A 12,913-nucleotide genomic window follows, 5' to 3' on the forward strand; every position below is an offset into this window, starting at 1 on the left:
ATTCCACTTTGTAACATTGTCCTACCCTGCCCTTTACTCAGCTGATGTGCTGCTGAAATCTTCATCATTCTCTTTTTTTTTATCTCTGGACCTGACTATTCCAGCATATCCTATTCAGGCCTCCCCTCCCGTAACCTCTATAAACCTGAAGTCATCCTAGAACACATATCCTTACACTAAATCCCATTCTCTCGTCATCCTTGTGCTCGCAGCTCGATATTAGATCCTCAATTTTAAAACTGATGTCTTTGGAAATTCCGCCAGTCTCCATATGTCCTCCCTTGCCTGACCACCAGCACACCTCTTCACCTTATTCCCCACCTTATCACCAACACTGTAATCTTCTCTAGACCCTCAGCTCCTTAAGATATCAACATTTATCTAGTTCTGGCTCTTGAGCATTTCCAGTATTAATCATTGCATCCTTGTGACCATGTCTCAGGTCTTCGACTGATGGGAGCACAGTCAATGGAGTTCCCTTCACAAACCTGACTGCCTCACTGTCTCTCTTTACTCCTTCAGTCACAACTTGTGGCCTCCCTTTATAACCAGACTTATGATCACTTGCTCTAATGTCATCACATGTGACACTTTAACACATTTTCCAATTCCTTTGGGTTCTGAAGAAGTCATACCAGACTCGAAGCATTAATTCTGTTTCCCTTTCCACAGACGTTGCCACATCTCCCCAGCACTTTCTATGTTTGTTTCAGATGACCCACAGCATTTTGCTTTAGTTCTTTATAGCATTCCTGCAAAACATCTTTGGCCATTTTATTTTATTAAAAGGTGCTATATAAACATGGGAAATCAGGTAGTTCAGTTTGCTAATGTGTTGTGTAGAATAATGCCAACATTGTGGGTTCAGTGCTTTTACCTGCTGAGGTAGTTCTTGGGACCTGTCTCCTCATCAGTCTCATAGACACTACAGAACATCATGGCTTTTCAGCCTATCACTGTGTCCACACTTATCCACAAAGATCCGATCACGTTGATCCCCTGTTCCAGTTTCTTGCCTATAGTCCTGGAGACTATGGCAATGTAAGTGAATGTCTCGAACTGCTTAAATATTATGACTCTTATCAAAACCTTGTTGAAGTCCATGTGCATCACTCAAACACATTACCCTCATCACACAGAGGGTGGTGTGTATATGGAATGAGCTGCCAGAGGAAGTGGTGGAAGCTGGTACAATTGCAACATTTAAGAGGCATTTGGATGGGTATATGAATAGGAAGGGTTTGGAGGGATATGGGCCGGGTACTGGCAGGTGGGACTAGATTGGGAGGTGGGATTGGGATATCTGGTCGGCATGGACAGGTTGGACCGAAGGGTCTGTTTCCATGCTGTACATCTCTGTGACTCTATGACTCTATCAGTACAGCTGGCTTCTCCTCACTTTGCCATTTAGTGGTATGTGAGCTTAAGCCATAAATAGCAATCTTCAGTCAGCAAGGACAATACATGAAACGAGACATTGCAGTGTAGATTGTTGTTCTTGTTTATATAGATTCTACTATTTTGTTTCTTTCCCTTCATTCAATCATGCAGCACATTTCAGCAGGGACGTGGTATTTAGGTTATGCTCATGAATTCCATAGCATGGCATACCATGGCCATTTGGAATGTGATTTGTTTTGTGCCTTTACTACTTCTGTGCTCCTTGGCAACCTTGCAGTTTTATGAGCCTCCAGACCTTCATCATTTTCATTTTGCCCATCTGTGGGAGGTTGGTGGTACTGGCATTTAGTGCGTTCTGTCTTCGAAATCTGTTCTCAAACAATAAAGTTGAAGGGATATTTGTTACCAGACTGGAATATCAAAGCACTTACTGTTAGTTGCCCCTGTGTGTGAGGTAATGGTTGACACCTGCCTGTTCAGATTACTTACAGTGTGGAAACAGACCCTTCGGCCCAACAAGTCCACACCGACCCACCGAAGCGCAACCCACCCCCCTAAATTTACCCCTTCACCTAACACTATGGGCAATTTTAGCATGGCCAATTCACCTAATCTGCACATTTTTGGACTGTGGGAGGAAACCCACGCAGACATGGGGGGAATGTGCAAGCTCCACACAGTCAGTCGCCCTGAAGCGGGAATTGAACCTGGGTCTCTGGCGCTGTGAGGCAGCAGTGCTAACCACTGTGCCCCCCATTGTTTAACTCCGTGTTAAGTACTACCTGGCTCAGCAACTTCACTCTGGCTTGGTTGTCACTGTTCTTTTTAGAACCATAAAAAAAAACATAGAAAGATGCCTTTCAGTCCATTTTGTTAAAAGTAGCCCATTCTGCTGGCTGAATGAACATGTTGCCCATTCTAATCCCATTTTCCAGCACCTGGTTAGTAGCCTTGCAGGTTACAGAGCTTCCAATACAGATCCAGGTCCATTTTAAATGAGTTGAGGGTTTCTGCCTCAACCACCAATCCAGAGATGTGCTACCCACTGGATGGAAAGGATTTTTCTCACATCCCACCTAATCCTTCCACCATCACCTTAACTGTGTGCCCTCTGATAACTGACTTCTCTTTTAGCAGAAACAGGTCTTTGCTGGCTATTCGATCCAGGCCCCACATTATGTTGTACACCCCAGTAAGTCACCCCTCAGCCTCTACTGTGCGAATGAAAATGTCTCTAGCCTGTCCAATCTTTCCTCAAAGTTGCAATTATTGAGCCATGGCAACATTTTTGTAAATCTCCTCACCAAAGCATTAATGCCCGACCTGGAATGTGGTGACCAGACTCCAGCTGTGGCCTAACCAGTGTCTTACATAGTTCCATTTCTGCAGACAAAGAAAGTGAGCAGAGAAGGTCCACAAAACGTAATTCCTGTTTCCTCTAGGGTCTCTTCTCAGCCAACTGAGCTTCCATTCCTCCTCACCTCTTCCAATGCCCCTCTAAACAGTCAAACGTGAGTAATCATGACTATCAGAGACTATCTTCCAACTGTTAGTGTCAAAATTCATCCTCATATCTCGCTTTCAGATGTCCTTGTTGTGGAGATGTGGATGCACGGTAGGTTGTGATACAGCAGCCAATTCACTATATGGAAGGACTTTGGTTTTGAGACCATAAGAAATAGGAACAGAAGTAGGCCCTCAAGCCTGCTCTGCCATTCAATAGGATTATGACTGGTCCAACATACCTTACCTTTTTCCTGTAACCCTTGATTCTCTGACTGATGAAGAATCTATCTAACCCAGGACTTATTTTACAAAAGGACTCTATCCCTACAGCTTTCTGTGACAAGGCATTCCAAAGGCATTCAACCCTCTAAGAGAAGAAATTCTTACATATCTCTGTCTTAAATTGGTGTCCATTTATCCTGAGACTATTCTGTCCTCTGCTCCTAGGTTCTCCTATGAGGGGAACATTCTCTCAGCACTTACCCTGCCAAGCCCCTTAACAACCCTATATGTTTCAATAAGATCACTTCTCATGCTTCTAAACGCTAATGAATAGAGTCCCAACCTGTTTAGCCTTTACAATCATAATCATCAATGAATATAGCTGATCTAGTGCAAATGTCATTGGCTTAGCAATGAGTGTGTGCTGTTGATATTTGCATACCCCAAACTTCAGAATTTGTATTCTTGTGCTGCTAAGAGCTTCAAAGGATATATCTTGAGACAGAAAAAGTGAAAGCTGTTCAGCCTACCCTCCTGGTATGTGAAACTATCAATAACCTCCAGCAAAACATTGCAAATGCTGATAAGTAATGATATAGTAATGGTATATTCCACGTCATGATAGTAGTCTTGCAGATGTTGATGGTCACAGTATCAGAGAGTCTAAGCACATACCATTAAAGGTGTCCCTTGGTGCGGAATACTACTGCAGCATCATCTGAGTAGAGCAACTGCCTGATAAGGAGTTGAAGTACTCTCATCATGTGTCTCAAGTGGGAAAAGCTGGATAATAAATAAGCACGTAGCCTCTGAGGTTGAACTAAAGGCATATGACAGCAGGAAAGAAAATGCCACAATGTAAATGAAGTTCCCATGGCTCAAGCATGTATATATCAGTTTGAGGGTGGCACAGTGGTTAGCATTGCTGCCTCACAGCGCTAGGGACCCAGGTTTGATTCCAGCCTCGGGTGACTGTCTGTGTGGAGTTTGCACATTCTCCCTGTGTCTGCGCAGGTTTCCTCCAGGTGCTCCAGGTGCTCCAATTTCCTCCCCCTATCAAAAGATGTGCAGTCAGGTGATTTGGCCATGCTAAATTGCCCATAGTGTTCAGCGTATTAGTCAGAGGGATCTTGGTCTGGGTGGGTTACTCTTCAGAGGGTCACTGTGGACTTGTTAGGCTGAAGGGCCTGTTTCCACACTGTAGGGAATATAATCAAAATATAATCTTATAGTTTCCTACATTTTCATTTGGTGTAGCATTGTCCTGTTGCACTTAGAAGTACGTTTTTGAAGCTAAGTCAATGAAGAATGGGCAATATCTTCCTCCATCAAATTGTGTTAGTTCTTGAAAGTGATCCATGTTGGTTGGTAGGATCTGTAATGAAGTTGGTTGGAATATTATAATAAGCTGTTGGAATTGATTAGAATTTTAACATACATGCAACGTCCATCTCTATGAGAATAAGACGGTCTGATAAACAGTTATTTAATTGATCAGTTAACCACTTATAAAGATTTATGAATGAATCTTCCATTTTTGCTTCTATCTCAAAGGTTCACCAGGTCTTCCAGGCGTAAAAGGTTTCACAGGATTACCTGGTGACCCAGGAGCGCCTGGTCAAGATGGTTTACCAGGATTGCCAGGAGGTCCAGGTAAGGGCAAAAAAAAACACTTCTGCTCCAGAGTACACTAGGATTATGATTGGAAGAAATGGACAAGAGACAACAATGAGGGGTATCCATGTCCCCTGAGGTCAATCAGTTCGTGAAGATGCTTGTTTTGTCTGTTGAATTTTCCATTGTAGATTCACAAGTAACATACTTTTTCAGATTGAATGTTCATATTTCCTATGGCCTGGATTTTGTAGTTATAATAATTGGCCAAACTGTCAGCATTCACTGACATTAACCTCGAAAACTGACTGCAACATCAGATATTCATGCGTGCGTAATTAAAATTAGAATTCCTGAGGCATCACTGTGGAACCACTCATGAACGGGGTGAAGGGATCTTTCCATGTTAAATAGTTATAAGCTTAAAGAGTCATTTTCCAAGAATGAAATCTTTGAAAACATAATAAGGATCAATTAATCTTCCTTATGTTAAGAGATTTTCCTCTTTTTATAGCCATAAGAGTAATAAGAAGGATCCATTTTTTCCTGCAAATTGTCACGAAGAGCTACAACAGTGTGATAGTTGTTAAAGTAGTTTTATGCCGGTAGATGTAAACCACAAATAGCTAATTTTGTTAAGAGCTAACCCAGCACGAACTGTTTTATAATTTCAAAGCAGAGCTAGATGAATAATAAAGAAAATCAATAACACTAATACAACTTTATTTGGCATATAAAGGGACCAAGTGCAATTATAATTAAGACAACAACTGCATATATAAGAAATTAGTTATACACAAACAAGAAAAAAATACAAATATTGAAAGTACACCCTGGAGTTTTAGATTCAGTCCAGTATTTAGCACAGTAAAGACAAGACTACTCGGCAATGGTGGGGGCTGGGTCAAGGTACACATCAAGAGCCAGTAACCAGAATCTTTATGGGGCCTGCCATACTTGGTTCAGGGGTGGAGCCACTTGGCCTGGGAAGGGTCAGTAGTTCACAGCAGGAACAGTACCAGAGTCTGTGATTTCTGGCCCTGCCCCAAGGTAATGGTAGTTCTCTCCTTAATTGTGACAAAACCATCTTATTATCTCTGTGGTCTTTACTTGGGGAGTTAAAGTAAATGTTATCTTACTGAGTGATAGATCTCCTATTTAAATATTTTACTGTAACAATAATTGAATAGAAAAACTGGATTCTCCACTGGAAATAGATTGTATTTCTACCTTTCCCAAGAACTATTAATCTTGTGATTTATTGCCTCAGAGAGTTGTGTGTTTAGTTCTTTAATAAACTTCTGAATAGTTAAGAACTTGCATTGTCTCATCTTCTTTAGCTCATGAACGCAACACCATATAACCTGAGGTGGAGAATGCGTTACTGAGGAGAAATTTCCAGACTCTTACAGTATCCAGATATTATTAACTATTAGAAAATTGTTGAAAAGGCTATCTGGAATACTGTAATGCTTTCACCAAACTCCATTCCTTTGGGAGAGATAGATTGGTCTTTTGAATGCATTTAGTGTCGTTAGCATCTGTCTTAACCTAGAGTTAAAAGACAAGTGCCAGTTCCAGAATTGTACCAAAAAGGGACTAAAATAGTAATCCACCCAATGGAAATCAATTGGAACTTTGAACTTATGAGGACTTCCCTTTTTATGCCAACATATTGCTAATAAAACTCCCTGAAAAAGTTCAGTCTTCTAATGTGTAACTGAATTTTAAATGGCATATTGAATCATAAGTATTTCTGAAGAACTTCCCTCAGCTTTTAATGTGTATGACCCTATATTTATTTTACTCCCCGTAAAGTTCACTGATATTGAATGATAATCTTGTGCTTGTTACTTCCTGATTTTCTGTGTACAAAGTCTTTTCAATATGATTGGGGCTAGGAGATACCCATTATCATGCTCCAACTTCAAATTAACGTCAGTAAAGGGGAACTCCACTCCGCACCAAATCCTGCAACATTGACATTATAACACGCAATGCTAAATGCAGGTATTTAGAGTTATCACAGGTCAGATTCCTTGGCGTTCTGGATGTAGGTTTGCTCGCTGAGCTGGAAGGTTCATTTTCAAATGTTTCATCACCATACTAGGTAACATCTTCAGTGAGCCTCTGAATGAAGCTTCATCCGGAGACTCACTGAAGATGTTACCTAGTATGGTGATGAAACTTCTGAAAATGAACCTTCCAGCTCAGTGAGCAAACTTACATCCAGAACCTCAACCTGAGTTACAAATCGTCTCAAAACTCACTAATTTCTTTGCATTCTTAATCAAATGGGGACAGTTTTCACTGTTGCGATTCTGTTTTAGAACATGTGCAATGTTTATGATGATACATTTTAATAATTACTTTTGCAGGGTTGAAAGGAGACCCAGGGTACCCAGGACAACCAGGATCTCCAGGATTACCCGGACCAAAAGGATCAATGGGTGAAATGGGTCTTCCAGGTAAGTTCAGAACAGATTTGAATCAAAGCCATTTTATTTATCAATAGCAATAAAACACATAACAGAGCTTCCAATTTGATCAATGTTATGCTTCCAATAATTATTGAATTTTGTACAAAATGCCCCTCCAGTATGGAGGTATTAATTTGCTGATGTAGCACAACACATTATATGATTTTGCATGAAATAAAGCCAATTTTGCTGGTCTGCAAACACTGAGGCTTCTTCTACTAGGCTATGAACATAGTTCCTGTTGTGCTGCATGCTGGAAAGCAGGACAAGTAAAGACATGACAGCTGCGAGCTTGCAGTTATATTCCTGGCCACTGGAAACTGCTAGTGACCTTAACACCTGGAGATTGTATTAGTGAAAACTAGAAACCAACATAGTTTATTGTCAGCTTCTTTGTTCAAGCTGTTCCTGAGAGTCCCATAAATCATGCACAGATCTTGGTACAAAACACATTGAAAAGAGAGGAAGAAATGTGTTCTCTTAGTGGGCAGCACGGTGGCACAGTGGTTAGCACTGCTGCCTCACAGCGCCAGGGACCTGGGTTCAATTCCCGCCTCAGGCAACTGACTGTGTGGAGTTTGCACATTCTCCCCGTGTCTGCGTGGGTTTCCTCCGGGTGCTCCGGTTTCCTCCCACAGTCCAAAGATGTGCGGGTCAGGTGAATTGGCCATGCTAAATTGCCCGTAGTGTTAGGTAAGGGGTATATGTAGGGGCATGGGTGGGTTGCGGGTCGGTGTGGACTTGTTGGCCCGAAGGGCCTGTTTCCACACTGTAAGTAATCTAATCTACTTTCTGACTGCCATGAGGTTAGTGGGCCTTTATCTGCTGCAGGGTTAGACTCAGCTCTGCCTGTCCCCAGCTATCCCAGACATTTTGGAATAGTCTAAAAGATGTATCTCTGGCTTGTATGTCTGGGAGTGAAAACAGGGAGCATAAATTTCCTTCCAGAACAGATTAAGTAAAAAGTAATGATGTGAACCTGCACCCATCATATGCACCCTGACACCTGGGGCTGGAGTGGTCACTAAAATAAGGTTGTGTTGTAGTTCTTTCACCTCTAGTACCATGCTGATGGAATGAATATCTCTAACATTCATCAGTACCAGTTCAATGAAATGAATTTGATTGATCCCAATCCAGTAACCAAAGAGCATGGGCACTAAGTTAGCCCTTTTTCTCAGAGACTAATGAGGAAACTGGATATGACTACATGGAAAATTAGTGAACACATTCAACAGTCAGCAGAAAGAGTGGGGTCAGCCTTAGTTTTATTACCACTCCCAATTCTTCAAAATTTCAATAGATAAACTAGGAAGGTGGTGGTGGGTGGGGTGGTTCTGGGTGAGACCCAGGGAGATAATGAGAAAAGAGATCAATCTGAGACTGGTACAGTTGAGAACAGAAGAGAAACAAACAGTCAGGGCAGGCAGGGACAAGGTAGGACTAATGAATTAAACCGCATTTATTTCAATGCAAGGGGCCTAACGGGGAAGGCAGATGCACTCAGGGCATGGTTTGGAACATGGGACTGGGATATCATAGCAATTACAGAAACATGGCTTAGGGATGGGCAGGACTGGCAGCTTAATGTTCCAGGATACAAATGCTACAGGAAGGATAGAAAGGGAGGATAGAGAGGAGGAGGAGTGGCGTTTTTGATAAGGGACAGCATTACAGCTGTACTTAGGGAGAATATTCCTGGAAATACATCCAGGGAAGTTATTTGGATGGAACTGAGAAATAAGAAAGGGATGATCACCTGACTGGGATTGTATTATAGACCCATAATATTCAGAGGAAAATTGAGAAATAAACTCGTAAGGAGATCTCAGCTATCTGTAAGAGTAATAGGGTGGTTATGGTAGGAGATTTTAACTTTCCAAACATCAACTGGGACTGCCATAGTGTTAAAGGTTTAGATGGAGAGGAATTTGTTATGTGCGTACAAGAAAATTTTCTGATTCAGTATGTGGATGTACCTACTAAAGAAGGTGCAAAACTTGACCTACTCTTGGGAAATAAGGCAGGGCAGGGGACTGAGGTGTCAGTGGGGGAGCACTTTGAGGCCAGTGACCATAATTCTATTAGTTTTAAAATAATGATGGAAAAGGAAAGACCAGATCTAAAAGTTGAAGTTCTAAATTGGAGAAAGGCTAATTTTGACGGTATTAGGCAAGAACTTTCAAAAGCTAATTAGGGGCAGATGTTTGCAGGTAAAGGGATGGCTGGAAAATGGGACGCCTTCAGGAATGAGATAATGCGAATCCAGAGAAAGTATAATTCCTGTTAGGGTGAAAGGAAAGACTAGTTGGTATAGGGAATGCTGGATGACTAAAGAAATTGAGGGTTTGATTAAGAAAAAGAAGGATAGATCGAGTGAATCTTTGGAAGAGCATGAAGGCAGTAGGAGTATACTTTTTTTTACATTCCCTACAGTGTGGAAACAGGCCCATCAGCCCAACAAGTCCACACCAACCCTCTGAAGAGTAACCCATTTCCCTCTGGCTAATGCACCTAACACTATGAACAATGTAGCATGGCCAATTCACCTGAGCTGCACATCTTTGGACTATGGGAGGAAACCGGAGCACCTGGAGGAAACCCACACAGACACGGGGAGAATGTGCAAACTCCACGCAGACAGTCACCCAAGGTTGGAATTGAACCTGAGACCCTGCTGCTGTTAGGCAGCAGTACTAACCACTGAGCCACCGTGCAGCCCCAGAGGGAAATCCAGATGGGGAAAAGGGGATATGAGATAGCTTTGGCAAATAGAATTAAGGAGAATCCAAAGGGTTTTAAATACATTAAGGACAAAAGGATAACTAGGGGGAGAATAGGGCCCCTCAAAGGTCAGCAACGCAGCCTTTGTGTGGAGCTGCAGAAAATCGGGGAGATACCAAATGAGTGTTTCACATCAGTATTTACTGTGGAAAAGGATATGTAAGGTATAGAATGTAGGGAAATAGATGGTGACATCTTGCAAAATGTCAAAATTACAGAGGAGGAAGTACTGGATGTCTTGGAATGCATAAAGGTGGATAAATCCCCAGGACCTGATCAGGTGTACCCTAGAACTCTGTGGGAAGCTAGAGAAGTGATTGATGGGCCTCTTGCTAGTCACAGGTGAGGTGCCGGAGACATGGAGGTTGGCAAACGTGGTGCCACTGTTTAAGAAGGGTGGTAAGGACAAGCTAGGAAACTATAGACCAGTGAGCCTGACGTCAATGGTGGGCAAGTTGTTGGAGGGAATCCTGAGGGACAGGGTGTACATGTATTTGGAAAGGCAAGGACTGATTAGGGATGGCTTTGTGCGTGCGAAATCATGTCTCACAAACTTGATTGAGTTTTTTCAAGAAGTATCAAAGAGGATTGATGAGGGCAGAGCGGTAGATGTGATCTGTATGGACGTAATTAAGGCATTCGACGAGGTTCCCCATGGGAGACTAGTTAGCAAGGTTTGATCTCACGGAATACAGGGAGAACTAGCCATTTGGATACAGAACTGGCTCAAAGATAGAAGACAGAGGGTGGTGGTGGAGGGTTGTTTTTCAGACTGGAGGCCTGTGACCAGTGGAGTGCCACAAGGATCGATGCTGTGTCCACTACTTTTTGTCATTTACATAAATGATTTAGATGCAAGCATAAGAGGTACAGTTAGTAAGTTTGCAGATGACACCAAAATTGGAGGTGTAGTGGACAGCAAAGAAGGTTACTTCAGATTACAATAAGATCTTGACCAGATGGGCCAGTGGGCTGAGAAGTGACAGATGGAGTTTAATTCAGATAAACGTGAGGTGTTGTATTTTGGGAAAGCAAATCTTAGCAGGACTTATACACTTAATGGTAAGGTTCTAGGGAGTGTTGCTGAACAAAGAGACCTTGGAGTGCAGGTTCATAACTCCTTGAAAGTGGAGTCGCAGGCAGATAGGATAGTGAAGAAGGCGTTTGGTATGCTTTCATTTATTGGTCAGAGTATTGAGTACAGGAGTTGGGAGGTCATGTTGCCGCTGTACAGGACATTGGTTAAGCCACTGTTGGAATATTGTGTGCAATTCTGGTCTCCTTCCTAACAGAAAGATCTTGTGAAACTTGAAAGGGTTCAGAAAAGATTTACAAGGATGTTGCCAGGGTTGGAGGATTTGAGCTATAAAGAGAGGCTGAACAGGCTGTGGCTGTTGTCCCTGCAACGTCAGAGGCTGAGGAGTAACCTTATAGAGGTTTACAAAATTATGAGGGGCATGGATAGGCTAAATAGGCAAAGTCTTTTCCCTGGGATTGGGGAGTCCAGAACTAGAGGGCATAGGTTTAGGTTGAGAGGGAAAAGATATAAAAAAATGACCTAAGGGGTAACTTCTTCACTGAGGGTGGTATGTGTATGGAATGAGCTGCCAGAGGAAGTGGTGGAGGCTGGTACAATTGCAACATTTAAAAAGCATTTGGATGGGTATATGAATAGAAAGGGTTGGAGGAATATGGGCAGGGTGCTGGCAGGTGGGAGTAGTTTGGGTTGGGATATCTGGTCGGCGTGGACAAGTTGGACCGAAGGTCCTGTTTCCATGCTGTACAAACCATATGATTCTATGACTCTATATGGACTTACAGAGATGGGTGCCACTCTTATCTTGACTTTAATTTTCAGTATCAGCAGTGCACACTTCTGCTCTGTCTTAAAAGTCTTACCATTCTTGCAATGTTGGATACCAAACGGAGGGAGCTTTATGGTGTATCTAACTTGTACTTGTACTTGACCCTAGAGGCAATCAGATTGCATTATTCAAGTAATAAGAAAGTCATGCATTTCCTCATGTTAAAATCTTTCCCTGAAGACTCATTATCAACATTTTAAAATAAAAAAACTAAACAGCATATCAGACAGAGCTAATACTAAAGCAACCTGTGCTTTGTTGTTTCATCCAGCCAATATTAATAATGAAATCTGTGAGTTGAAAATTCCTCTTTTGCATTCATGGCAAGTGAAGTCGGGATAATTCTGTTCTGTACCGGATAGGTCCACCAGGCGGAAAAGGTTCTTCGGGAAATCCTGGTCGTCCAGGTCAGCCAGGTACTCCAGGTCGTCCAGGGTTAAAGGGTGATAAAGGTGACTCAGGTTTCCCAGATCTAGGGTCTCCAGGCCCCCCTGGTCAAAAGGTAAGACTTTCTCTTCTGGCAACAGGCAACACAATCATTATGAGAAGCTAAGTTTATTTGTAGTTGAAAGTAAATGCAAATTAATAGGCTTTAACCAGCATTTAAATAAGCAATAAAATATTTTAGATGTTGCTGAAGGTGATTCAATTTGTAACTCGATTCAGATGTTTTGGTCACAAGTTTAGTTTTCATAGTGCATTCCAATATCTTGCTCTGAGGGCCATTTAGATAGAGTGTTCCCTCTAAGTTGCACAGCTATACACATGTGTAGCCACTCCAGTGTTCCGTACTTGGATATCATCATCGGGATAATAATTTTGGCATTGACTTCTGATTGTTGAAGTCACTGCCATGCCCAGACCTTGAAAGCTCAAGTCGCTGGTAAGAAAATTAGGTGGAATGTTGCTGAGGGACAGTCCTCAATATTTCCAAATGGAGATCAAGACATCTAATAGTCAGAGACTGGATCTTCAGTTAATCAGAAGTAAGCAGGTACCTATGCTGTCTGAATGGTGTCATTGAGGTTTCCTGGTCCTGTG

General features: G+C 42.2%; 1 protein-coding gene across 3 annotated transcripts in view; it reads left to right on the forward strand.

The window, feature by feature from the left end:
- Window positions 1-12,913, forward strand: part of col4a5 (collagen, type IV, alpha 5 (Alport syndrome)) — a 257,193-nt gene that overhangs the window by 180,583 nt on the left and 63,697 nt on the right. For all 3 annotated transcript variants that reach the window (XM_060832454.1, XM_060832453.1, XM_060832455.1), the window contains 3 exons: window positions 4,684-4,782; window positions 7,122-7,211; window positions 12,235-12,374. In XM_060832454.1, coding sequence (XP_060688437.1) covers window positions 4,684-4,782; window positions 7,122-7,211; window positions 12,235-12,374 — 329 coding nt within the window. The remainder of the gene's footprint in view (window positions 1-4,683; window positions 4,783-7,121; window positions 7,212-12,234; window positions 12,375-12,913) is intronic.

Source organism: Hemiscyllium ocellatum, chromosome 11 (genome assembly GCF_020745735.1).
Source record: "Hemiscyllium ocellatum isolate sHemOce1 chromosome 11, sHemOce1.pat.X.cur, whole genome shotgun sequence".
Taxonomy (NCBI): Eukaryota; Metazoa; Chordata; class Chondrichthyes; order Orectolobiformes; family Hemiscylliidae; genus Hemiscyllium; species Hemiscyllium ocellatum.